Source organism: Lipophrys pholis (genome assembly GCF_963383615.2).
Source record: "Lipophrys pholis genome assembly, chromosome: 11".
Classification (NCBI taxonomy): Eukaryota; Metazoa; Chordata; class Actinopteri; order Blenniiformes; family Blenniidae; genus Lipophrys; species Lipophrys pholis.
In genome coordinates, this window is record NC_137631.1 from 12,105,870 (window position 1) to 12,133,427 (window position 27,558).

Here is a 27,558-nt window from a genome sequence, read left to right on the forward strand (position 1 = left end):
CTGTTATTAGAATACGGCACAAAATTGTTAAACCTAATGAGAAGCCAAAGTAGTCACCATAACAGATTCATATTCAAGTGGCCACAGTCATATTTCAGATGTGTTTAGTTCACTGTATAGAAATTTTAAATTTGATTTCAATAAATGATCAAATCACCCGATCCCTCTACAAAAGTGTAAAACTGGATCTCGGCTTGTGAGCATTTCAGCCTCCTGTGATCTGACAGCCCCTCATTTAACGTCTGTCCCTGAATCTCCAGCAGTGACATAAAGAAGCTACAACACATACTATTCATTCTGATCATTTTGCATCCAGGACTTGATCCCTTTTTCTTTTATATTGCTGTATGGTATTTCCACTTAAAACGTCTTCTTTCCAGTGGCACAGGCGAGTAAAAACAAAGAAAGTCCACACAATAACTCCAAAAGGAAAGTGAGTTGAACACGATAAAGACAATTGAATTTCACTTCCAGAACGCCTTTCTACGGCTTTAGCATTCACATTCACACACCGGTTGTGACAGCCGCCAGGCGAGGTGCTCAGTTCATCCAATGGGGGCAGTTTGGAGTTTTTTTTTTTTTTGTTTGTTTGTTTTTTTAAATCTCCTGCTCAAAAGCAAAAACCTGAATCGTGTATCAAAACCATCAGTGTAATCGCTTTACTTTCCGGAAAGACTGAAGCAATGTTGGTGCTCTGAGCGCGCATGAACAAACCATCCAGACAAAGAACAGAAAACTACAGCCCTGCATTCTCTAACTGGATCCACTCGAGCATGCTGTGTGTTTAGTGTTGACCTCTCTCTTTCCTTGGCTTTTTTTATTTTTTTCATTTTCCTGCAGAACTTGCAGCGTGCCATCACTCCTTTATGCACACCCGTTTTTAACCCGTCCCTCATTAGCTGTGTTTTGATGTACTTCACTACCCCCCCGCTCCCCCCCTCGCCCAAACACATGAAGCCTGATGGTATGCGCCGGTTTAGAAACCATTTTCCTCACTTATTAAAATGAGACAATGTGTTTATGATTGCCCCCCTCTGGTGTGTCTCTCCTCCCTTTGATCCGTCCTCTCTGCGTCAGCCTCAAATGTTAGATATTCAAATCTGGTTACATTTATTTTTGTTTCCTTTACAGCAGATGGGCACATCTGACAGACTGACTATTAGGTGTTATTATTTCCCCTTTTTTTTCCAATAGGCGCCACTTCATACACTACGCACTGAAGCTTGTTTTGATTGAGGAGGTTATAACCATTGTCGTGATGCTTTGGAGGCAGGCGAGAATACAAATAGACAGATTCTGAATTCGAAAAGAAAAAAAAAAAAAAAAAAAAGACGAAAACTGTTGAAAGAGTTGTTTTTGAAAAGCAACTCAGGTTTGAAACAAGCCACTCCTCACTGGGTCACCCTCCATGTGTGACGCCCGGTCTTGTTATCTCCGGCTGCCAGTCCGACAACCGTTAAGAAAAACACGGTGTCGGTTTTTAAACCTGGAGCCTCCACGTACACGCGACGAGGTTGTCAACCGAATCGACCATTTTATTTACGAAACTTAAAACAAATGTGCAAATCTCTCAAACGTTGACCGTCACAGGATTTAATCAAACGTGACACAAAAATAATGACACAATGGAAAACACTTCAAAGGAAGACACCAAACAGTCACAGAAGGAAATCTTTAGGTTGTGATGTTGTTAACACGTCGCTTTATTTAGAGCGAGCAGCTGAGGTTGAGTTTAAAGATAAACACCGGAGAGGCCAAGTTAAGATGGTTTGGTCGAGTGCTAGGGAGAAGAGTAAGACGTCAGAGCAGCTTGATGGGTGTAGTGAAGGAGGACGTAGGGACGGTGGAGGGTGCAGCAGATGGGAGGAGGTGGAGGCAGAGGAACCGACTCCTGAGGGGAGCAGCCCGAAGACAAACAGCATGAAACATGTACAGCAGTTCACGTTATGATCATAAGTCCTCAAATGTTTATGTGGAGGGAGAACTATTTTCTCCACCTTTAAGATGGAGCTCCAGCGGGTTGTAAGTGTGGAGGAGCTCAGCATCAAGAGACCTCTACCATCCCTCACAGACATTTACGCCAGCAGAATGATAGAAATCTTAGATTTATTTAAAAGAATTTACCATTTGAAGAATCTCACCTGCTAACCCCGGTCAGTTAACTCACACAGGCGCCATCTGAGAAGGACTTGATGGACAATTACACTTAAAACGAATCCTACTTTTAGTAGAAGACTTTAAAATAAAACCACATAACCTTTACACATTGTGACCTTGTTTCAGAAACAATTAAAGAAATTCTGTTCTATTATAGTTGAAATTCAAATGTATACATATCTACCTGTAGGATTTTATCGCATTCTGAAAACTGCTTCAAAAATATCTTTAAATATATATATTAAAATATTACAACAATAAATGATGAAACACTTTTTTTATTAAATGAAACTGCCTCTCTTTCTTGATCGATCTCAGTTAATAAAGTGTTTAATATTTTACCAGGATCAGCTTCTGTCTTTCTAAAGGTTTGTCGCTCAGCTGATAGATGTGAAAACAGCTTTCTGGAGTTGAGGTCTGTACATTCATCATTGTCATCATGCTGCACACGGAAGCGCAAATATTTCTCCAAACGTATTTTTATGATGCCAGAAAAAAAAGAAACAAACAATAAGGAAAGGAGCAAAAGAACTGATAAAAAGAGTAAACAATCCCATCAGACCTCAGACCATGGATTAAATCTTATTTATTTTTGATAAAGTCATTAATAAAGAATTAAAATATATAGGTTGTAATAAGTCCCTGATATAATTTTATTCAGAAATAAGAACTATAATGTTGAATTTAAATTTTTTAACTTTTTCCTGATATTTTTTCATTATAAATCACATTAGTTTGTTGAAAAATAACAAAACAAGATGAGTTGTAAGTATAACAACTGAACAAATTGTCAAATATTTAGATGCGATTCTGCATGTTTGATATGTGTGGATTAATTTTGAGGTCATTATTTGAGGTATTTGCATCGTACTGTTATTTTAGAATCCTGTATTTTCACTGCAGGAGGTTTAATTGTAGATTTATCATTGGAATTCTTGATCAGTTTTATTTAAAAAAGAGAACTCTAGTACATCTTGATGAACCTGCTGAACTTATTGCATTCTATTGTCTGCATTACATTCATTGTTACAATAACTGTTTCATAGAAGTGGTAGATCTTAATATTTAGCTCAAACAAAACTTTACGATTACTATTATTTTCCTGTGATTTCTGTTACCAGACAATCTCCTTCCACCTCGTACAAAAACATCCGCCCAGAGTTTAATAGAAGTTTAATAAAATTAAATCCTGCTTAAACTAAGAATGTGGAACGTGTTGCTGAAGAGGCACCGCTGAAATGTTACAACTCGTGAACGTTTCTGCTTTTAGCGCCCGATCGGCGACACAGACGTGGCTTCAGTTTCATCGTATTGACGGGTTCAGCGGTGATTTCAAGGCTGAAACATGCAGATCCATCCTGAACGCGGTTTATATGTCTGCAGGAATGTGACAGTCTGGGCTGTGAGTGATTTGTGGAGGGAGACGTGAGCTGTGGGTAAAGGCTAGAACAAATTGAGTGGGGCAAGTGGAACAAACCTGACTGTTTATTTGATGGTGTGTACTCGCCATGCTCTAAATTAGACATCAGCAGAGTTTCTTGTCAGCAGCGGAGTCTGGATGTGTTGTGGGCAAAAGAGATACTTAGATTCGATTTACGTGCTCTAACATGATTTAAATGAGCCTCTTGGCTCGCCCGGACAGATTGACAGTGTTGTCTTTATCGCCACTTTGTTTTATTTTTGGCTGTTTACTCCGCCTCTCTGCTGTCATCCTGCGCTACCACTTTAAAGGAGCTGCTTTAGATCTTCCGAGATCTGGGGAGAGTAAGCATCCTTTTATGTTCTAAGTGTTTCATATGACAAATATGAAACGGGATTCAGGAGGGAGCTGACAAGTTTTGCGTCGCCCCGTTCCTCAGCCGCAAAGAGCTGCGCGGGGAGAAGTCAAGCTTGCGATCTGACAACGTTAGAAACCGCCGCCGAGCCGAGCAAAGGCGGAGGCCTCCTCTGCTCAGGGTCCTGCAGGGTCAATGTTATTTAAATGCAACTTCAGGGACAAACAAGAGGCACGTCTGTGGAGTGAATTCCTGAAAATGGAGCTGCAGTGCAACTCGCGCACACTGACGTGCGCTTGTTTACCCCTTGGAAATAATCATGTGGTTGTGCAGTGCAAGCAGCAACACTAAACTCATCAGTCCCTTGCTGGTTTCAGCTTTAGTCACTCTGGCTGCTCAGCAATTTTTTTTTAAAAAAGAGAGCAAATAATATGTTTGGGAATGTTTATTCAAAAAGATTTTGAACACTTGTTTTCTCAATAAATATCAAAATGAATAAATAATGCATATGTTTCCTCAAGTGAGCGTGTTTTTCAAGAAGGCCTTAACGTTTCCCACCATCAGTTCACACGAGTCTGTCTCTCTCTCTGTGTGTTTGCCTGTGATGGACTGGAGACCTGCTGTCCTTCACCAATATCAGTCCAGTCCTCAGTGTCAAAGAGAGTCTCTGTCTAGAAGCTCAAACACAACTTACTGAAAAGTTTCAGGTTGTTACACCCAGTCAGGTCTGGTACACTTTCTGTCCGCGTCTCAGCAAAGATGTATCGTTCAATAATATTTTAAACTGGAATCGATATGAAACTGTTGTGCGGTGTGAATGAGTTGATGCTGAAGATACAGAGGTCCGTGCCTGTATTCACTGAAACTAAAGACGTGAGCTTTCTTTTTCCGTTTTTGCATGTGTGATGTCTCACAAACATAAATAGAAGCAGAAATAGCAGCAGTCTCATTTATTGCTGGAGGCAAAACAAAAAAGCGGATCAGCTAATGTAGATTAAAAACATTCAAAATAGTTCTTTCTCTGATTTAACACCACTTGTGATTGGATGCTTGCAGGTTTGAATCCCACCGCCGACAGGTTGCGGCTGTGGATCCCTGAGCACTGAAGAAGCCCACTGTGATTCTAAATCCCCCGGAGTGTTGAGTGTGTGTGACTGTCTGCTCAGGATTCATCTTTTGCCTTCATTCCCGGTCAGTTGGGATTGATTCCAGATGGATTGAGTGATATAGAAAGGTATACTGCATCTGTCAGGACTCCTTTTACCAACTTCTCTAAATTTCAAGTACATTTCCTGGAGTGCCACTTTCAGACAATTTTCTTGATTATTACATGTGGCTGCTATGAGTCGGCATATCCAGATCTCTATATTAGGTAAATTGTTGGATTAGTTTGTGTGTGTGTGTGTGTGTGTGTGTGTGTGTGTGTGTGTGTGTGTGTGTGTGTGTGTGTGTGTGTGTGTGTGTGTGTGTGTGTGTGTGTGTGTGTGTGTGTGTGTGTGTGTGTGTGTGTGTTATTCAGTGTTGGTTCACTTTAACATTGAACCAAACAGTCAGCTTCTGTTAATGTGAACTTTGTGGCATCCATCCATCCATTCATTCATATCATAAACAGGAAGATCCTAAGTGACGTGAGGCAAACAATCAAACACCCTCACACACATACAGGCAACTCAGAGAAATCCGTGGCACTAAAGGTAGGAAACTAAAGTACCCAGATGAAACCCACACATGCACAGGTGGATCCTAACTGGACTCAAACTGGGGAAAAAAAACAACTATTGAAAACTTATTTCTTGGCATTTATTTGTCACAAATCAATAGATGAGCAAACATCAACACTTCATTCATTCATCCATTTCTTAGCGTCCTATGTCCGATGGCAGATGTCGCAGCACTCCAGGCAAAACTCCAGGCACTCGGTCGGCTCGCAGCAGGACTCGAACAACACCGAGTGGCAGTGGGCGTGACAGTTGAGCTCCTCCACGGGCACCTCCTGGATGGCCGAGCAGCAGCGGGCGCAGCCACGGCAGCAGCAGGAGCAGAGGGCGTGGAGGCAGGAGGAGCAGGCCTCCAGCGCACCCAGCAGCAGCGCCGAGCACTGACAGGACAGGCAGGCCAGCAGCAGGTGAAAACACCAGTCTGTGGGCGACACGCGGAGGCTGGTGAGACGCATCAAACGTCCCATCGGAGGTCAAAACAAAGCTGCCGTGTGTTCTGAGAGCCTGTCACACTCCATCAGATTGGGGATTAACGACTCTATTAACCCCAAATTAATCTCCAGTGTGTTTGTTTGTGGTGCCAGCCAGAACTTAAAAGAGAAACCATTCTGCCGCGGTGATCAAGTGTGATTGTGTTTACTTAATCACAGAGCTTTGTTCAGTTCTCGGGGGAGAATAAAAAAGGCCACGGAGGCTGCCAGTGATGAACAACAACTAGGAGGATGCTGTCACATGATAATTGTTCTGCTACCAAAATTAGGTGCAGAAGGAAATTGCATACATTAACCCCGGCGGTGTGTTACAGAGCATCTCCCGCGATCCTTCCCATTGTATTATTACCAAGCTGCTGTTTTCATCCTCACAAGGACCTGATAGTGTGTGAGCTCATGCAAATAGAGCTGTTTTATCCTGTTTACTCAAGGAAGCAAATGAAACGGAGAAGGCAGAATTCCCTGGGGAGTGGGGTCCAGCATACTCCAGCGTCGCTGCTCAAATTATACACCCCCCATATGTAACTTATGCTAATGTCTGTGTGCAGATGAAAAAAGGAGCATTAAGTGTGGCCACTGTATTCATTCAATGCATACCTTCGTCGGGATAATAGCATGAACACACTCATAAACAAGGAGCGGCCCATCACACGCTTTGATCAAACTCGCAGAAGTCTGCATGGGAAACTTTTAGTAGAGATGATTGATTGTCCTTTGTTAGAAATTTAGGAGACCATTTGTTAACACACCCCCCCCCCCCCCCCCCCCCCCCCCCCCCCCACACACACACACACACACACACATACACACCACCACCACCACCACAGCCTGTACAATTACAAAAAAAGTTGAGAAAAAAAAAAAAACCCACTATATGTGAATACACTTTCTTTGTTAAATGCTATATTAATGACTTCCTTTTAGAAACCCAAAGAGTACAAACTCTTTGGGTTTAGACATCGTCTCGGAGTGTTTGGTGCTTCAGCTCGACCCGTTTCAAACTTTCATTCACCATTTTTTCACCACAAAAGATGGATTCAGCTCTGATTCTGTCCATTGCTTCAACAAAGCCCTACGCTATTTTAACTCTCCTGGTACACTCTTTTTTTTTCTCTCTCTTTCTGACAGATTCATCTTTCTGTTTAGCCTGACACGTCCATTTGTTTCTTCTTCCGCTGCTTAGATTGCAAGCTTTCCTTTGTGTTTATTGAAGACACTTTTGAATAGTATTTTTTTGAATAAATGATACACTTTTAATGTAAACACTGAAACTCGTAGTGGTAGTGGTAGTAGTAGTACTTATTTTTGAGACAACAAAAATGTTTCACCACTTGAAATCAAGGCGGTTTTGCCTCCATTAATTTGTGCTAATCCGATAGGAAGGGTTAAATGTACTATTTGTTGTAAATGTCTATAAAACCTTCTTCTCCTATGAAGCCATCTTCTATCAAAGTGTCCTCAGGAAAGACAGAGAGCACCAAGTTAAAATTAACCAGTGTACTAACCTGTTATCATCCCTCTTTTCCACAAACCCATGTTTCTAAAACACAAACATTTTTTTCCTTTTCATCATCTCCACCTATCGCCGTATAGCCTGCCGGCCACCTGCATGGCACAATTTCATGATAATGATTGCAAATCGACTGTTCAACGTTCATACGCTCGAGTCCCCTTCAAATCCAGAAATGATCTATTCAGGCATCGCATGAGCACGACTTATAGATGGTTTACGAGAGCTGTGAAATACAGACACTACCAGAAAGCAGAGAAATAAAAGCTACAACTTTCTGCTGTACCATAGTCCAGACAAGATTCCCTTTTATTTTTTAGTAACAATGAATAATGAAAGCTGAAGTTATCTCTGAAAAAGAAGCAGAAGCACTCATGTTTCTGCACCTTCTGCGTGCATAAAATCTGAATTGTATCATCCTTGTAGACATATGAGTTAATCACATTTGAACGAAATAGCAAATACTCCTCAAATATTGCAAATCTAAATGGTGAATAATATCAAATGCACAACTTTTATTCAACCAATATGTTTAGGAAACTACACTGTCGAGCAAATTCCTGTCCTCTATTCATCCATCTTCTATACATCTTTATCCAGTCTGAGGTTGCATGGCTGAGCAAGTCCCAGCTCCATCACAAAGAGTCAGACATTCATATCCAGGGGCGAATTCAGACGCACCAATTAACCTGAGAAAATCCACACATGTGGAGAATCAACAACCACAGAAAGGCTCCCAAGAACAAATTTGGCATGCATACTTTTGTTGGTAGGCCTTTTCAATGATTTGGTTTGGTGACAGTGAGGATGAGATTTTTGTGGATTACAATGAAATAACAAATCACTGAGTGAACCAGATTCAGTGTTTTCAAAGAGACTGACTGCATTTTCTCTTTTTTTTCCAGGTAGTTGACATGAAGATTAATGCGACAGTTTGTTCCTATCTAAAATAGTCTGTAAGAATGATCCTTGAGCCTACCAGCAGGTGTAGCGGCCGTTCGGTGTGGTCCAGCCACACCGGCCCTGCTCCTGCTCCTTCTGCTGCCCTGCACAATGGCTCTGGAGCTCTGCAGTTCACTCTGACTTGTGGAGAGACGGGGGAGTTCTGAATCTGGGACTGTCAGACCACATCGAGGACACGCGGGCTTCTGGAGGTCAGTCTGAACGAGTACAGCCTCGGCTGTGCTCTCTGTCAGTAAAGCTTCGGCAGGAGGCGGTTGGGCTGAACACATCAGAGAATACAAGTTTGTTTTAACAGAGCAGGAACATAAAGGATGAGATCACTATGAATAAAGTAAGGGACAATTCTTAGTTGTTTTGTCTGCAGGTTCTACCCCCAAGTGTTGGATGCAGACATTAATACATCTTTCTCAATAACTCAGTTACTCAATTTGTTCATAAGACTCTAATCAAGAGTGTCAGGAGTTGATTTGGGTGACTGTATTGTTTGCTGTCGCCTTCCACTTACTGCTGATGGGTTCAGCGTGGGCGGTGTTTCCTTCTGTGTCGGGGGCGCACACTGCGCGGATTTCCTGGGCTGAGCTAAGAGACATGCAACCTGGAGGCAAGTAAAAAGGTGTCCATGTTAGCCGAGGAGTGGTCAAAACTCAAAAGTGAAAGATAAATTCCATTGCAATTCCATACTATTGCAACAACACATCATCAGCAGAGATAGTTTTGTGTAGTTTCACAGGAGTATTTTCTAATGCGTCATTCTCCCCCGTTGCTTTTATTCTTGTTTCAGGGACTTTGAAACTCGTCCTCAGAGTTGAGATTTCTCAGAGAAACATAGGAACATGTCTGTATATCAGGAATGATAATTTAAACTTCAAAACAAATGTTCTGTAATTAGTTAGCGGCTTGAAAAGTTGATTGTTGTTACATGAGCAGAATGGATTGTCTCATTAAAACGGTCAGTACTTGCCTTCAGTCTGGCTGCTGAGTGTCTCCCTCCCACCCACAGATAAACGCTCTCCTGGCAACATGTCTGATGCACATGACTGCTCGGGATCTTCTCCACACTTAACTCACTCGATCAACTTCGTCTGAAGCCTCCTGCTTCTGTCTGCACCAGGGAGGTCAGGAAACCTCCAGCAACACCCTGCATGCCGGCGTGAGTCACTGCCCCGGGACACAGTGAGCTGTCCTGTGTGTGTGTGTGTGTGTGTGTGTGTGTGTGTGTGTGTGTGTGTGTGTGTGTGTGTGTGTGTGTGTGTGTGTGTGTGTGTGTGTGTGTGTGTGTGTGTGTGTGTGTGTGTGTGTGTGAGCATTGTTGCTGTTCAGCATAATATAAGAAACACTCCCCTTCCCAGCAGATGTCTGAGCGGCCCCTCATAACATGCTGATCAGAGAGCAGCGAGGATGGCCGAGGCCTCGCCGTGTGACTTTATGTTGCCTTCTCTGTTCTGCCTTTGGTCACCTAACACAATGGAGACACATACCCCATTAGTGTGTTATCTCAAGATTGAATATATGCAAAGGCTTGCCCTGCATGTACGCAAAAACACACACACACACATTCACACGCGCACACTCAGACAAAGCTGTAAAAACGAAATTCTGAATGGGATTCATGCTATTACCAATGTGCACCAATTCTTCTGTTTTGAATTCTATCATTAACCGCGTGATATAAGATGGATCAAGATAAATGATTTACCAACTTTGCATTGTTCGTAACATTTACACTCATTTACACACACTCACACACCAATGGAAACGGCAAAGCACTCAGTCCATCCCCGAGGATTCAGTTTGTTGCTCAATTCAATAAATGGAAAGACGGGGGAACAAACTTGCAACCTTTCAATTGAGAGGCATCAAATCCTTAGTACAATCATATTAATCATTACATTACATTTTCAAATCTGCTTCACCACATGTTAAAACCTTTCTTGTGTATTTGTACAGTGTAACTGCATCATTGTATTTTACACCAGCTGGAGCTGCACCTTAGCTTCTTAATATATAAAATGAGAATAAAGTCATTCTGTCTCATTGTAGCACAAATACCATCATAGACATCCATTTTCAAAAACAAAATATTGACAATGCCTGTATGTTTTAAATCCCTCTTCTTAAAAACAGCCTTCCCTTTCTCACTCCTGATTACTTAAATATTTTACAGTGGTTTTTTTTTTATTATTATTACAATGCTTTTTACTTGTCGAATTTAATCACGGTGACAGAAATTCTCTGCTGTGATCAAATTCCAGCCTCAGTTCTCTATATTTTGTCTGTTTTCAGAGTTGTCAAACCTCCTGGGTCTACAAATAAACTTGAGTATTCAGCATAGCAGGTGTCCTGCTGGGCCTGCTGCTGGAGCTATAGGGGGGGTCGGCAGGGTCACCAACATTCAAAGTGTTGTGCCAACATGAATATTGATGCAAAATGTCACGGTGATCCAGCAAATATATTTAGAATTTATTTTCTTTTCTCACCAAACTTTGAGAGGCGAGTCAGCGCAGCAAACAGTCTCCTGTTTTCCATTGTGTTTCTCTGGTGAGCAAAAAGCAGGAATCGGATGTCAGTGCCGGGGGGACAATTCACCCGCGAGGACCACGCCACAACAGATAAAGTGAGAGGTTAATAGGTGAATTAAAGAGAGGGAGGATGTGGATGTTAGAAACGATGAGCCAGGTGAGAATTTCTTCCATGCTTGTGATGCTGCAGGCAGCTTTGGACCCAAAGATGAAGGAGGTTAGAAGAGGTTAAAGTATCAAAGTAACCAGGAGATGAAGAGGGAGGGGGAGGAATAAAGGCATCCTGATGAACTGAGCAGGGGGAGTGGATTGTTGTAGTATGGGGATGGATGGGTGTAGTGACGGTGGGTAAAAGAGGGATGCGGAATGAAGATGAAACGTGGACCGGGTATGGAGAGGAATACAGCGTGAGCATGAATGAATGAACGATAGAAGAGGGTGGAGAAAAGCAATCTGAGACAAGGACGGGAGGTAACAAGGAGGTTATGTGAGGATTGAAGGAGTGATCAAGACCTTGTCCAACTCCTGAGCTTATCAAATTTACTCCATCACGAAAAAATACTTTCTCTAAAGTATTTGTAAGCCACGAGTCTAGAGATGATGTATTTATTGGAACCATGATCTGTTTTTTTCTCTCCACCTTCTTCTCCGCTCTCTGCCTTAGCGGATAAGATCAGCTGTTGATTTAGTCTCACGCTCCTTTTTCCTCCAGAGGGTATAGGGCGGAGGAGGAAACAGGTCACTTTTTGGTGTTCTCGCAAAAAAACAAGATTGTTTACTTAAAAACGGTTGCTTACAATCAGAGACGTCCGAACGCGATCTGGTAACGTGCATGCAGAGACCCTAAAGAGCTGACGGATCACTTGGCGTGACGACATGACATTGATGGGAAGAGGAGCAGAGACCAGCCCTCTCCTGCTGCAAGCTGTTGACTCGGTGCTGTCAAAAGTGCTCCATTGACAGGCGTGTTGACTTGCCTGCCTCACACGGCGCGTACGGCACATCAAAGCGGCGCGTGAGCGAGGCTGTTGAAGTTGTCTGAGCGCCATTGCTAACTTTTCCGTCAGTACGCGCGCCACGTTGGGGGAGGCAATCGGAAGAAAGAAAGTGTCATCTAAAGGGGCTGACAGCAAATCAAAGGAAACCCTGAGAGGCAACAGCAAACTTAAAGCCAACACGTTATCAGCAAAGACAATCACTGACATTAGTCAAAACAGGGAGCGGAGAGACTCTTTGCTTCTGTGTTTGGTTGTGAAGAGAACAGTCACAGTTTTACTTCATGGCGCGCTTCAGTTGATGAGACAATGTTTGCTTTTTGATTTTGCACACAAAGGCAGCACATAAAAGTATAGCAACAAACTCGGTGATCATCGGGACACTACGCGTTTTCAACGTTGATGAAAACGGTATAAAATGAATTATCACTTAATTATCCAACTGCGAGAATACTAACTGGATTACCATACGTGAGAGTATGTAATCATTAGAAATAATTCTGGATTTGAACGCGTCCATGTAAGGGGGCTGATGGTAGCATGATGCAGTGTACTAATAGTCAGGGTGGAGGACAGTATCACTGGCAGAGGGACAAGTAGTGTTGTATTACTGCAGCATTCAAATACTTTCACATCAGTGGTACTTTGTTGTCACCTTGTTTTTAGGCTACTGTCTTTTTCTTGTAAATCGCATTAAAATATATATCTTTATATTATCATCACCTATGACACGCATTGATACGCAACAGTTGGTGCGAAAAGGACTGGGCACTATGAACAAACTGGTAATACATTTCAAAATCTTTTTGTTTCTGAACATTGGCACTTAATATTACATGTGTTAAATAATAATATTTTTTCTTCCCTTTGAATGATTGGCACAATCCATAGGTTCATTGTAAGGCATGACAAACAGACAAATTCAAATATTACGATATTGTGACAATCTTGTCAATGTAAATGCTGCAGGTTTTATTTATATATGTAATAATATGTAAATGAGGACAACCCCCAACCCTTCCTCTCCCTAAGCACTGTTTCTATTTTTTTACACAGGTATTTTTTGGTGTATATTAATAGAAGAACTGGTAGAACATTCTGATGATCTGCTATGTTCAGAAAATTACTCATAAACTGCCTGAGCTGCACTGCATAAGGCCTGTGATTTTATCCACGTCACAGTTTTTATATTACAATCAAGTGAGTGTGAATCAACTCACATATGTAACATTTTTTGTAATCAAATGCAAAATTATTGGTAAGTCTTCTGATCGGCACCACGACCACTGTTCTGCTGGATGATGGATTATATGCCTAAAAAAATTATCTTGAATATGGCGTACTTTAAGCAATGGTTATATTTTTTTAAATGTGCATGAGAACTATTTTCATCTGCAATGTACTTGTGTTCATATTTTTACAACTTTGAGTTAAATGCATCAGGTGCACTGACTGTTACTGTAGAAAAGCACATATCTCAAAGTTTTAGCACAATGACAAAATAATGTATATTCTGGAATTGTCATATATCTATATTCTAACTTGACAGAAATTTACCAAATTAAAAATCTGGGATGGTTTTTGTTGTTTGAAGTTTCCAAGAAGTGGAGGCGAAACAGCAGCGATGTTTAAACACAGTGTCAAAATCAAACAGGCACAAATAATCCAAGAAAACAACTTTATTCTTTTCCTTGTAAAAATGATTTGAATACTAAACATCAAGTGTAACAGACGTAACCAGATGAAGTGTATTAACATACCGAAGGAAAAACGTTGATCTATATACAACAGTAAACATGTATTTATTACACTAATAGGGACATATATATTTATTTACATTGTTTTGAAGACACTCAGAAAATTATTGACAGGAATCAATGATCTAAACATGGAAAAACAAAGCATAAGGCATACTAAACACGCCTAGAGTTTTCAGCCAAATGAACTGTGGTGTAGATCATTTTATTTACACTGAGAAACCCGAGAAGAGGAACCGCACACACTGTACTATTTCGCTGAGTGACACATCCTCTGTCTTTGTCGCGATATGAAATTCACAAACCATCTCTAAGCTTTAATACATCACATTAACAAAACACCAAATCATTTCCTCCGCCGTAATAAATTATTTTGATTATTTAGCTCTTAAAAATGAAGCTGCTTGAAACGCATGAATGGTTGGATTTCTTCATTTCAAACGTGACTGTGTGCAAGAAAGGGTTGTATGGAGGATCAGGCGTGACTAAACTACAACGCATCTGAACCTGTTTAGAGCTCGCACTGTCAGCTGTGGTGAAGTAAAAACTCTAATATCAAATAAAAAAAAGCAACACCGACTAGTTAGTCTTCCTGTACACCTCAGCTATCGTCAGAAAAGTGGCCTGCTCTAGACATTAAAACAGCGACGGACACATTGTTCATGTGTAGCGATATACGGATAAGCCACATAATACTAGACAGTCATCATTTTGTGTATTTGTTGAAATACTGTTACGAGGAGGTTTTCAGGCTGTGTGGCACCACATTGGACAACATAATCATGTCAGCTGTACTGTTTGCCCTCCATCCCTGGGTGATCAGTGGGAGCTTGCTTTAACATGATTCATCCATGTATTGGCTATAATGACTGCGGAGGGTCATTCAAGGTCAAACAAATGATCTTGGTGGTGTTCGGTCACGTCGTGCTGCAGGCCGACGGGCTTCAGTGTCGGCAGCAGACTCTCCTGGTCAATAAGATCTTCGTCTTTAAAGAGAATTGGCCTGAGGGAGGAAAGGGAATCAATCATTTAGACAAATTTCATGAGCCATATCAATCATTTTTGTTGTCTTTCGGAGATTATCTCAGACACAACTCACTGCTGGACTCGTGTAGAGTAGTCGCTTCTGACGCTGTCTGTTCCTTTGTTCTCTGTTATTTGACTCTGCGAGCTTCTCTCCTTCTTGAATCCTGGCAGCGACGCCTCTGCCAGCGCCGTCTACAAAGAAGATTGATCGACAATGAAACAGTGAGCACGACTCAATCACATCCAGCTCGCGTGATCGGTGTGCCGCCGATCAAAAGGTGCACTGACTCACATGTGCTCACCTGTAAAGTCGCATTCAGAACGCTGCCGTAGGCCAGATGAGAGGAGACGTTTTTTATCAGTGACGGAGTCCTGCAGAACAACACAATGATAGTAATGTGCAATGTAGCCCATGTGTAACACTGACATCTGAAAAAATAAAGAGCTGTCACAGTTTGTATTTTTCATGTCATATTTTATTTTATTTCATTTTATTTGATTTTATTGTATTTTATCATAGCCTTTGCAAATATCACCATTCTCTTCGTGTGGCGTTACATAAATCAGCATCTTTGAGTCTGTTCTGTAAATACAACACAGATCCACGATCCTCTGAGGTTCCTAAGACTTTCACTTAGAAACGTGGTCAAAAAAGGAACATTAAAAAAGTACTTTAGACTAAATCAACATAGTCTAGTTAATCTACAATCGTCTATTCTAGATTAGGTTGAAAACATACTCAGCATTTGTTCTCGAGTATGGTATTTTGATCAAATTGTGTTCAATTACAAGTAAATCCACTGTTGTTAAATTGTAATTGAGTAAAAGTACGACATACAAATTTAGCAAAGGACTGATTTCTTCTTTTAACCTTTCATCAACTGCATTTCCAATGAAAAACTTATCATTCAATCTACTAAATATTGAAGCACATTTGTCAGACAATCTAATAATAAAAAAGCCTGACACAATGGCATTATTTGTTTGTTAACAAATGTAAATATAATTCTCTGTTAAAGAAACCAATTTTTTTGCAGTTTAAAAAGATTTGAATAATAAACAAATTGTAGGAGAAATCAGTGGTGGCTCTAAAAGTAGCAAAGTGGATGGAAATTGAATTCAAGCATAAGTACATATTTCAAATGAAAAGTCAAAAAAGCAAATGTAGCCAAAAATACAATTTAATCAAAATAATCAGAGAATTTGTATTTGTGTGTTTCTTCCATCCCTGATAAGTAGCTCTATGTGTCTTAGATCCATGTTTAAAACCCCAAACGCTCATTCTATTGAAGGGAAAGTATTTAAAATGTCAAAACCCCTATGAAATGCACACTCAGGTCTGTGACGACAGGGAATGTGCTTTACCCTGCAATCTTCTGAGATCTCCTCCGCTGGTACTCCACCTCGTCCACCGTCCACACGGCGCCTTTCACGTTCTCCACGCGCACGAAGCACTTGTGCAGACTCAGGTTGTGGCGGACTGCGTTCTGATCCAGGGGAGATCACAGCAAAGGGAGGTATCATGGAACACATGCCGCATAAATAAGGTGTGACACACAGTGGGATCGCAGAGTGAATCAACCGCGAGCGGGATACCTTCCACGTGGCAGCGTTGCGTCTGAAATAAGCAAACGTCCTCGTGAACCAGTTGTAAATCTCATTGAGGGTTAGTTGCATGTCTGACGCTTCCATAATAGCCTGCAGATAAAGAGGGAACAAAAACTTGGAGTTGCAGCTTTAAATTAAATCCAGAGGAAGGAATAACTCGCTTTTAGTTTTTACTGGTAAATGTAACTTCTGCACTTCTTCCTGATACGCGATTGAACGACAGATCCATTGAAATCACCCTGCATGTACTCAACAACCAAATCCAACCGAAATAAAACAAATATAACACATGACTTAATAAACCAAATTCAGAGACACACAATTCAGTCTTTTGATAAAATCAGTAAGTAATTTTAGATAGTTCAGATAAATCCCTACATGGTTGCTGTCAATGAATCAAATTGTCCTTTCCTGCATTAGATTGTACAAGTTCACCAAACAAGTAAGAACAGAAGGAAAGGAAAAGAAGATCTTGAACAGCGAAATTAAATGATGCATTTGCAAAGGGCCCATATGAACATGCAAACATGGTTTAAGCTCGTTATACTTTCAGACTCCCTGAACGCACCTGTCGAATCAGGGTTGCGTAGGTGAACGGTGGTCTGATGTCAGTGTTCTTGTAAAGCTCATATTCATTTTCTGAAAGAAGACACAAGAGTCACACATGAAGCCCGCAACGGATTGCCGTGTTCATTTCCCATCTGATTAAACTCCTATTCGCTTTACCTGAGGACAGAGAGAACACCAGAGGATGATGTTGGCGCCTGATGGCCCCAGCGCAGGACGTGTGAGACAGCAAGTCTTCCTCACATCCCCGCGATGGAGAGCCAACGGGGTCCAGAAGCTGGGGGGACACCTGGGCTGTGTCCGACGGGCTCAGAGAGGACAGGCTGCTGTTGTTGGTGACGTTGCCGGAGCCGAGCTGAGTGCCACAAAAGCAGATGTTAACAAAGGAGCCAGGGGACGGCGGGGGGGGACTGACAAGGAAACAAAACAGAGAGGGAGATTTTTAACTGAGTGTAACAAAGTGATTTGATCCACCCCTTCAGAGGTGATTCTACTAATATCACAATGGTGGGGAAGCCAATTATAGTTAATTATAGGGTGAAATTGTTTGGTGACTGTTGAGATTACGGTGCAATATTTGCCAGATTAATAAACGATTAAGCTTCCACGCAATCAAAACATGTCTGCTTGTCTGAAAAAACACTGTCTGGAGCCGACAGCTGGAGACTCCAGCTCGTCACAGAGCAAAGGAGATCATCCACAGATGGAGAGAGAAGTATTATAATATGAAAAAGCTCCAAAAGTGTGTTTGTGACCCAATCTGGAATGTTTCAGAGAAAAGTGCAGCAGGTCAATGACAGTGCGGCAAGCATCTTCACCAGTGCTGGAGAAGATTGAGTTGCCACCAGATAAGTGTCGGTCTCACCACATATTTGGTGTTTTCCTCTCAGATTTACGGCTCATTTGCTTGACCCCCCCCCCCACCCCACTGCCGCGAAGGCGACCAATCTACCTGTAGCCCGCGTGGGTCAGCGGACGGATCCGATCGCGGCGTCTGAGCAGGAGCAGAGAGCGGCCGAGTCTCCAGAGTCGGCAGGTGAAGGTGAGCCATCATTGCCTGCAGACGCTCTCGCTCTTTGCAGAGCTGTTAGAGGAGATGAAGGGAGGAAGAGGAAATCAGAGCGGATGGTGTCACATGAAAATCGTTGCACAGGGGTTATTGAAATGGGAAGCCGTGAACCAAACACAGTAGAGGGAGGCTTCCTGTTGGGGCAGAACTTTAGGAAAGAGCCAGCAATGACAGAACGGTCCGTATTTACCGTGTGTGCGTCGCCACACTCGATTGTTTTCTTTGTTATGTTACTAGACACTTTATAATATGGAAAGTTTTAAGTGTTTTTTTGTTCTTCCAAATAAATGCTGATAAGACTCAAAAAACAAACAAACAAACAAACAAACCATAAACAATCATACTGGAACACATAAAGCAAGTGCAACATATGTTTGTTGGGAATCATATTTATTTTTATTCTATTTTTTAAATCACAACATTATGTAGTAATAGAGAGGAAGAATTTTGTTCTTAAATCTTGAATATGTCCAATTTATGGTATTTTTAGGCCAGACACGTTTGACATTTTGGTCATTTTAATGCTTTCCTTTATTTGTTTAGTGACACTTCTCAATGACTGCAATCTTCAATTTCCTACTTTTCAAATTGGATCTCTTTAAGCGTTAAGGTGGTTATTGTGCCCTCTGGTTTAAAAACATCTCTCATGAAATGTGCTGGTGTTTGGAGAAACTGGGTTTCTCACTGGGAGACTCATAAGATGGAAACACAATAAATGAATCAAACAGGACAAGGCTTGCAATGCTTCAATTTCTATGTAATACATTCTGAAATTTATGGGAAGAATTTCACTGTTCAATTCAGGTCAAGGGAGGAAATGTACATTTTCAATTGTATTATACATTTTAGGGATTTCCCTTGTTGTAAATGGTTAAATAGGAACATTTCTGGCATAAAAAAATTCAATATTTCGGACTACTTTCTTTGGAATTGCATAGGAGGTGAAAAAAGAATCACATTGTCTGTGTAAAACAAAGTCTCAAAATATGAATATTATGTATTTAACCAATACATAAAGAATGTATCTTCCTGCTATAATCCCCATGGAATTATTCATTCTGGATGAAATCATGAACAACTAGAATGTAAAGCAGTTGGAAAAGAAAATGGAACCCAGCAATTCTGAGGCTGCGTTTTGGACACTCTCTTTAAGATTGAGGACACACCTTCCTCTCATTTATTCCAGAAAAGCCACGTGACTCTGACCTGAAGCTCGAGCTGCTGAACCACCTGCATCTGGACTCTGCACTGCGCCGTGCTTCTGTCGTCTAGATTGTGTTCTCGCCTCATGTGCCTGAAACACACAACAATATCAGGGTGTTTACAGTTTACAGTGACTTCTCACTCACTGGCTCAATTTATATGCACGGCGTGATAACCACAGAGGAGTGAAGATGAGGTGAAAGCATGAGGATTAAGTTAAAACCCACTTGACAAATTGGCTGAAGTTCTCACAGACGCACTCGCAGCCGGGCCAATTACACACACCGTGACCGAAGAGGACGTGTGTGGCAGCGGGATCGCTTTTAGCAGTGCTGGAAGAGGAGGGAGAGAGACAAGACAAGCATCTCGTGATGACTTGGGGGGGAAAAAATAAAAAATAAATCTGTAGCAGCAAGACTACAAAACAGCAATGAAACAGATAGAAGAGTGTTTTGTTTTCTTTGCAGACAGCGTGAAATGACAGAGCGGGGTGGAAGGGCGCACTGAGAAATAAACGGAAAACTATTTACTTTTGATTTGGGACATGTACTGTAGTCATGTAAACTTTGTCTTTGCTGAACCACTTCGGGTGGCGGAACACAAAGCAAACAAACAATACAAAATGTATCGTCCCAAGGGGAATTAAAAGAGAAGTCTCAAAGCAAACACCTCTCCACCAACGCCTTAAGAGAAAGAAAATGTCGACTGATGACAAGTCTTTGATGTTTGCACGAAGTCAGAGTGGCGACGAGTGCTGCAGGCTGCATGCAGCTCCAGCAGGCGCATCGCTCACCATTCCGCCCTGCGGGGGGAGAGAGGCTGCTGGTCACCGCTCTGCCTCTCCGGGACTTTAGGGGACGTTAGTTTGGCAGCAGGAGAGTCTTGATTGCCCTTCACCGAGGTTTTTTCGTCGTTATTCCCCAAAGTGAGCTCCTTCCATATCTGCTGCATGTCTGCAGGGCTGAAACAAGCTGAAACATGACAGGAAACACAGAACACAGAGCTATTCTATGTTTTAATTGTTAAGAAAATTAAAAAAGAAATGTGGAGGTTGCATTTGCAAATAGGCTGTAAAGATGATTCCAAAAATGATGTGTTAATAGTTGTTTTTTTTTCTCTTAATGCTTGATTGCAAAGGAAATGTGGCCTTCACAGCAGAGTCAGACCTTCTCAGCACACTTATACAGGTTCAGGAGGAACATTCATAGACGTTTGGTTTAAAACATCTTGGACATCTAAGCCCAGATCTTCTGTGGGCGTCGTTTGGTTCAGATCCTTTTGTTACTTCATGTGAACTCAGACAAAGTTGATTATGTAAAGATCATTCTTTATCATCTTCACGATGAAGATAGTTCCTAATCAACACCGGCTATTTATTTGGGCCACTTGAATCACTTTGGAGCGTTCCCTGCTGATATTACATGATGGATAATACACCTACTAAAAACATATTTACGGACTGTATATTATGATTCTTTCATTTTCTCACACTTCATCGACCTACAGTTCAATCTCAAGGGCGATGGATGTGAACAAAAGCTGACAAAGGGACAGATAGAGGACATCGTTTTGTGTGTAAAGACCTGGAGAGAGGGCAGGGGAGGACAGCGCTGGTCTCTGAGCGCGGAGGAGCTGCTGCTGCTGCTGCTGCTGAAGCTGAAGCAGCTGCTGGAAGATGAGCTGCTGCGCCGGCAGCTTGAGGAAAGGGAGGACAAGAAGACATTTCAGATGAAATGCTCATGCTCTCCTTTAGCCAATCAGCATATCCAGTGATGACTTGAAGCTGTGAGTTGTTCAGGGTTTTAATCGCGTGTGTTGAAGATCAACACAACTCGGACACATCTCCATATAGAAAAAAAATTAATGTGTTTTATGGAGTAATATCCAGTACAGTCAAGATGCTTTTCTGCCTTCTGTACTATATTCCGCATCAATTGAAGGATCAAGCATGTTAATTACTAATATGGTCTATATATCAGCTCGTCTAAAAATAATTACATTATCATGGAAAAAATAATTATCAGTTCTTTTTACATCTTTGATATATAAACTTATTATGATGGTTGGCTGCACAATGTTGTAGCAGCTTCCTTTGGCATGTTTGCATGTTCTCTCTGAGCGCTGGGTTTTCTCCAAGTTTCAACACAGTCAGAAAACTCGTGTTTGAGGCTAATTTTACCTAAAGGTAAAGTCAGAAACAATGAAACAAAGAAGACTTTATATATTTCAGTTCACGTCCAGTGTAACAAATCTAATATATATAAAGGACGTTTGAATTAAACTGCGTGGGAAATTGGCTTTTCCTTTCCATTTCTTTTACATGCACCTGTCGATATCTGGCAACATGTGATCACAAATACGGGGCTATGGCATTTCTTGTAAATAAAGACACCGTTAATTTGCACTTACTTCTTTAATTTTCTTGCTGGACTGCTGCTGAAGTAGCTGAATCTGTTGCTGTTGTTTCTTGTAAAAGTCTTTCAGGTGTTGCTGCAGGAAAAAATGGGAACACATTTCCCCGTCATTCACAGATTTCAAATCACAAAAACTGCAAGCACAATATTTCTACTTCTTTCTTCAGAGCCATCCACCACTACTGCAACTAATGAGTCGATTTATTTAAAGATCAGTCAGAGGCAAGAACGACAAGAGGGGTTATTTATAAGCAGTTTGTCAGATTTCACAAAAAAAAAGCAACTGAAGAATCAGAGACAACCACACTGAAAGTTTACATGGCTATAGCAACAGGAGCAAAAATGTAATTTGTGTACAGGAATGAAAATAAATTTCAAATGCAGTTTTCCTTGTCAAGATTTGGAGGAAATATTGTTTTAAGTTATAAAGTCTGCTTCATGAAACGAAGCTACATTTGATTGCTATATGTCTAAGCTGCGGCTTTAGGTTGAGTTTGTTCTATTGGCATGTTACTTACATCAATTCCTTTATTGTTGAAGGTTTTTTTGTAATAGGCCAGTAAGGCTGAGCAAAGCTAATGCAGGACCAGGGACATTTTCCTCACGCCTTACTCCAAGTATTTTTCTTTTTTAGATTAATTTGTCTTAAATAAGTCATAATTACAGAATAAAACCAGTTGTTTTTTAAATACACAACTTTAGATTTCAGCATTCTGAGGGGGAAACATATGATAAATCCAACAGTAGCATAAAAAGAGCCACAATGTGAAGCCATAAGTAACATTTAGTCAAATTGCAGGCAAAAAAAAAATGTAATAAAAAAATCTCTGTCAGTGGTAATTTAGTGGAGTATTACCCCGTGTTTGAGCAGCTGGTTTGGTCACTGTGGTACCATATAAGTGGGCTTGAAAATAAATTTCTACATTTGAAAATACATTTATTTAAAAAAAAAAAATGTAAACAGAAAAAAAAAGTATGCAATCCCTGGACAACCGACAGTACAACTGTGTCTGCCTTAATCCACTAAGTGTCTCCCATGCAGTTGCAGGACCTGCTGCCATCAATACCTGCTGGAGCAGAAGGGCTTGCTGCTTCTGGTGGATCAGAGCCTGCAGCTGGTTTGGGGACAGAAGCTGCTGCATCTGCTGAGGAGCCATCATCGCCAGAAATACCTGCCGGGAGAGGAAGAACACAATTCTAAAAGACCACAATCGACAGCAGAGTCAAGGGGAGGAGTATGTGTCAGGTGATAAACAGTAATAACCGTCCAATGGGAATCTTTCCAATTACACAACAGTGTTGTCAACCTTTTGTGAACATCATCATGCCGGATTGTGTCATTGACCCTAAATGAAATGGGGAGATAGGACGAGCAGTTAATTAGCAACACAATTTCATGCTTGTTGTGGCTCTTAATAGAAGTGTATGGGTATTAATAAAGGCAAACACTCGCAGAATAATAACTGATCTGTGCGCTGTTACTGATGGAGAGACAAATAACATAGTGATTGTCTCCTTTTGTAGTCAAACTGAGGCAGCAGCAATTGCCATGACTGTATTAAGACACAACAAAAGATACTTACATATTCAACATGCTGTAATAGAAACATCATATATACACATATACTAGTGTCTATTGTGATATTGGAGTAACATGTGATATCTCAGTAGATTGCAAGATGTAATGAAAGAAGAACACACTAAAGATAAAGTCCCACATGTTTTTGTTTTTTCTGGAAAGCCAGAGAGGAAAGCAAGAAACCACTGACTCCACCCCAGAGAGGCGGCTGGATGTGTCTCTAACTCAAAAATATATATTCTAAACTTAAATAAAGTCAGCTAAACTCTTCCTCTGCTGAAAAGGTCAAATTAAAAAGTTCCATCCCAGCTTTGAACAAACTCAGCGGCACTGTTTAAAAAATGCTCACATCACACATGCATCCTTTGTTGAAGTTTTTGTAGGTAAGCAAATTATCCCATAGCGTTACAAAAGGAGATTTATCAATAATAAAGACCATCCAGTTTCCTTTTGAATACTCTGTTGTATGCCGTTTTGAAGAAAACACTGATGCACAGACGGCTTCATTATCGTGCTTTATAAACCACGGAGAGGCCATTCATGATGTGTGGACCGAACGCTATAGTTAGAAAAGAAATACATTAGAGATGGAGGTCGCTCCTTTTTGCAACCACAATAAAACCAGTCTTCACTGTAAATAATCTTCATGTGAAAATTTTCTCTGCTGCTTGCAAGTTGAAAAATACTCATATCCCAAGTCTTTATTCTATTCTGATGACTACAATCACACTCAGATAGTGTTGCGGCAGCACAGCCGAGACATTGTCATTCAATATAGTTTTTATATTAGCTGGAAATACTACAAGAAGTAACATGTTTAAGCATTCACGTCACACAGTTACACTGCTGGCAGACTTCTGCAAGCTCACAGAAAAGTGAATTAAAAAAGAAAAACAGAAGCGAAGATGGCGAGATGAGAGAACAAACCGAAGGAAACAATGTTTCCTGAGTGTTCATTATCTCGGCTGATCCCTTAGATTGAGATTATCAGGGACAGAATTGCAAGAGACAACCATAAAATTATTTGGGGCCATGCCTATTTGCCTTTCACTTGCATCTGTTTGACCTCGGTCTTTGCACAATTATTCCTCCCGGGCTCTGACTCACAAACTAATAATAAAGGCAAACAGGAGTTCTGCGTGTCAACTCCCAATTCAGATCAGATCTCATATGAAACCTCTGGCACTGTCAACAGAGCTACAGGCTCTGGGTTTGGTGTCCTGTCAGGAGATATCCAATATGGACCAGCGAGCTTTTTCTCCTGACATCTGTTTGCCTAAGACTGTATAAAGAGGAGGAGGAAGAGTTGAAGGACGACGCGCAAGTGAATGAGGGGGAAGAAACGGCGTAGCGTACCTGTTTATGGTGGAGACTCTGCCAGTTTTCAGCACTCACTCCACTGCAGGAGTCCCCATTAGACACTCTCTCTCCTGCTCTATTGTTGGTGTGACTGAGGAGGCTGCTGGCTGCCGGGGTTTGACGAGCAGCCGTGGGACTGAGAGGAGACTCAGGCATTTCAACTTAAGTCCTGAAAGAACATCAGCAAACAACAGATAAGTTGTAAGACGCAGACGCACGAGATACATTTCTCCATCACAATTCATTTCTGAATTTGTGTGACCTCGTTGGGCACATTTTAATTCTAAAAACTTGGATTACTTTTTTTTTTCTTTTTCTTTTTTTTTTTTAGAACCGCCAGAATACACATCTACGTGTATTCATAGGGTGCGGGATTATACTTAAAACATTTTCAAGCAAAACTGCATTTTTGTCTAATGAAGATAAAGGACTTATAATAGTTTAAAATTCACTGAAGTGATGTGAATACAATAAACAATCCAGGTGAAAAGTACCTTTCTAAATGCCTGTACATGGACATGTCACTGTCTTAATTTTCTACTTTTACATAATTTTGAAAAAGTTCTCTTAATATGGTTTCATTTTAAATTAAGCACAAAAAGTGTCATGTTATTGGAAATGAACATCACATTTATTGTATACTAAAACTTGTTCAATTTAAGAGCATCATGTCTCAAATCATCACCGCAGATTGCAGACAGGACATTTACAATATTACACGTACGGGAATAAGAGTCCATGATTATGTGCAAAAAATAATTTGCCACCTTTATATTGATTTCTGTGCAAAGTAAAAAAAAGAAAAAGAGAGATTCCGTGAATAAGAGATAAAACACTCAAGTCGCTATTTCCTGAAAAGCAGGTAAGAAAAGCAATTTAAGTTCATGGAGCTAATGGCTGATAAAACACACACATAACACTTTTATCACATCATCTATTAAAAAACAAAGAGCTGTGATGCCTCAGTCCCTTTGACAAATATAGTATCTTCAAGCTGCTTACCGTTAAGATGAATACTTGAATTCAGTGCAGTCAGGCAGAGTTTTTGTCTCCAAGTCAAGCAGTTTTCTGGTGAGGATGGGAGATTGCTGATGGAGTTGTGCATCTACCTGAGGGGGAGGAGTCAAAGTATTAGTCAGTAAATATGACACTGAGGCTCACAGTCAGTTACCAACATACGAAATACAAAAAAAAATAAAATTGAAATCAACCTAAGTCACTGAAAATGTTCATGTTATAATCAAAATGATGCAAAAGTAAGAGCACTTAACAAATGTGCGTTTCTTTACTTGCATAGTTTCGCATTGTAATCCCATTTAAAATACATTCATTATCATTATTGTATGACATTGCAAAACTTAAAAAAAGCCTCACATACATTAAATGATGACGTGCATCACACACAAAGCATCAGTTTGTGGTTAGCAGCATGATCTCTTAATGCAAGCAGCTTTCTTTGTTGATATTCATAGACTTAAACAATCTAATAAAAATATGATTTTAAAGATGCCTCAAAACAAGCATCATTGATTGTCCTAAATGAAAAAAAAAGCTTCTTTTTTTCCTATCTGAGAAGACAAGTATAGTTGTCTGTGACTTTATTTAGATATGAAGTATCTGAGAGTTTTGAACAACAAAAGGCGCTCAGTAACTACACAACTGTCAAACTGTTATCAAAGAGCTATTTACAGTTGTTTCTGCTCTTTTATTTGAAAAGCACATCAGTGCATCTATTAAAAAAACAAATAAAAGTGTTTTAATTTGGGCTGCTGATAAATGCAGTGTACCCTGGAGTGTAGATGTCTATCCACATTGACAAACAGCACTTGAAATAAACCTCCAGATCTGTTTAGGACATGATTAACTTTGTAAGCAAAATACATTTCTGCTAAATAATTTCTTAGTTATAAAGATTGTTGTTTATATTCTTTTTGTTTTATGTTTTTGCATGTGTCATGGTTTCATGCAGACTGCATGTAAGTGAAGCGAAAGAACCAAAATGTCAAAATATGACATCATACTAAGGTAGGGGGCAAAAAAAAAACAAATTACTGTATATTATTTCCAGCTTTGTGAACACACAGTTTAGTATTTATAGCATGATATAAATGTGATCAAAAAACATTATACTATAATTGATACACAAAACAGTAGTGCAGGCTGGCACAAGGTAAAAAAATTAATAAATCATGGACATGTGAATTATTGTTGTACATTTATATGAACATCTGGTAGAAAAGGCCAAAAATACATGAATATGTCTTGAAGAAAGAAAGGATTTAGGAGCAATTAATGAGTGAATTATAGATATTGTTACCATGGTAACTTTCTGCCACCTACTGGATTAGTATTTATCTGCCCTTCTATTTGTATTCAACTCAAAAGGGAGTAACATACAAATGCTGCATTTTTTTTCAGAGGCGGGAAAAACCTTCACAAGTCATTGCCATCTTCTATCTTTCCATTTCATGATAACGTTGGAGGACGGTTGAGGGATTAAAACCTAAAGTTGTCTCTGTAGGACACAGGATTTATGAAATCTTTGCTGACAGGAGACATGCACCGGCAGGCGGCAGCAGTGAAACCTGAGGGGGTGGGGTCGGTGGTGCTATGAACCTGCCATTATATGACTCTGTCAAGCCTTTCGGTGATCGATCTACTTGCAGTGCAGTCCAGAGATCGGAGGGTGACTAAGCTGCTTTCTCTCATGCCACATAAGCCTGTGAGTCTCGCTGGCCAAAAGTAATGTGTCATCCAGGGAGGGGAATTGCCCCGACTAACACCCAAGCTCCAACGCTGACAGTACAGTTGTGTTCAGTCTAAAGAAGCCATCTGATTCCTGTGTGGT

The 27,558-nt window shown here is 40.6% G+C and overlaps 2 protein-coding genes across 2 annotated transcripts; both read right to left on the reverse strand.

Annotated features, from left to right (window-relative positions):
• Nucleotides 1–5,727: 5,727 nt before the first annotated feature.
• LOC308116286 (uncharacterized protein) lies at nucleotides 5,728–9,720 on the reverse strand. The gene is made up of 4 exons (XM_080474382.1): nucleotides 9,576–9,720; nucleotides 9,120–9,209; nucleotides 8,631–8,873; nucleotides 5,728–6,071 (listed from the first exon to the last, which is right to left on the reverse strand). Exons 1-4 carry the CDS (start codon nucleotides 9,634–9,636, stop codon nucleotides 5,800–5,802), a joined length of 666 nt encoding a protein of 221 aa, XP_080330508.1. The 5' UTR covers nucleotides 9,637–9,720; the 3' UTR covers nucleotides 5,728–5,799.
• Nucleotides 9,721–13,793: 4,073 nt separating this feature from the next.
• Nucleotides 13,794–25,744, reverse strand: LOC308116530 (forkhead box protein P1-like). The gene is made up of 16 exons (XM_080474781.1): nucleotides 25,713–25,744; nucleotides 24,708–24,879; nucleotides 22,840–22,944; nucleotides 21,768–21,848; nucleotides 20,942–21,053; nucleotides 20,152–20,329; nucleotides 19,586–19,690; nucleotides 19,362–19,449; nucleotides 18,039–18,170; nucleotides 17,246–17,441; nucleotides 17,088–17,158; nucleotides 16,508–16,609; nucleotides 16,277–16,398; nucleotides 15,214–15,283; nucleotides 14,985–15,103; nucleotides 13,794–14,888 (listed from the first exon to the last, which is right to left on the reverse strand). The coding sequence occupies exons 2-16, from the start codon at nucleotides 24,864–24,866 to the stop codon at nucleotides 14,765–14,767; spliced, it is 1,764 nt and encodes a 587-aa protein (XP_080330907.1). The 5' UTR covers nucleotides 24,867–24,879; nucleotides 25,713–25,744; the 3' UTR covers nucleotides 13,794–14,764.
• Between the last annotated feature and the right edge of the window lie 1,814 nt (nucleotides 25,745–27,558).

What these genes read in the sequence shown, in the direction of transcription:
- LOC308116286 (XM_080474382.1), bottom strand. Translation starts at nt 9,636, where the DNA reads ATGTTGCCAGGAGAGCGTTTATCTGTGGGTGGGAGGGAGACACTCAGC. An exon ending in ACTCAGCAGCCAGACTGAAG is followed by an intron (nt 9,210 to 9,575) that starts GCAAGTACTGAC and finishes ACTTGCCTCCAG; the next exon opens with GTTGCATGTCTCTTAGCTCA. An exon ending in AACGGCCGCTACACCTGCTG is followed by an intron (nt 6,072 to 8,630) that starts GTAGGCTCAAGG and finishes TGTCGCCCACAG; the next exon opens with ACTGGTGTTTTCACCTGCTG.
- LOC308116530 (XM_080474781.1), bottom strand. Translation starts at nt 24,866, where the DNA reads ATGCCTGAGTCTCCTCTCAGTCCCACGGCTGCTCGTCAAACCCCGGCA. An exon ending in TCCCCCCGCAGGGCGGAATG is followed by an intron (nt 19,691 to 20,151) that starts GTGAGCGATGCG and finishes CTCCTCTTCCAG; the next exon opens with CACTGCTAAAAGCGATCCCG. An exon ending in AACTTCAGCCAATTTGTCAA is followed by an intron (nt 19,450 to 19,585) that starts GTGGGTTTTAAC and finishes TGTGTGTTTCAG; the next exon opens with GCACATGAGGCGAGAACACA.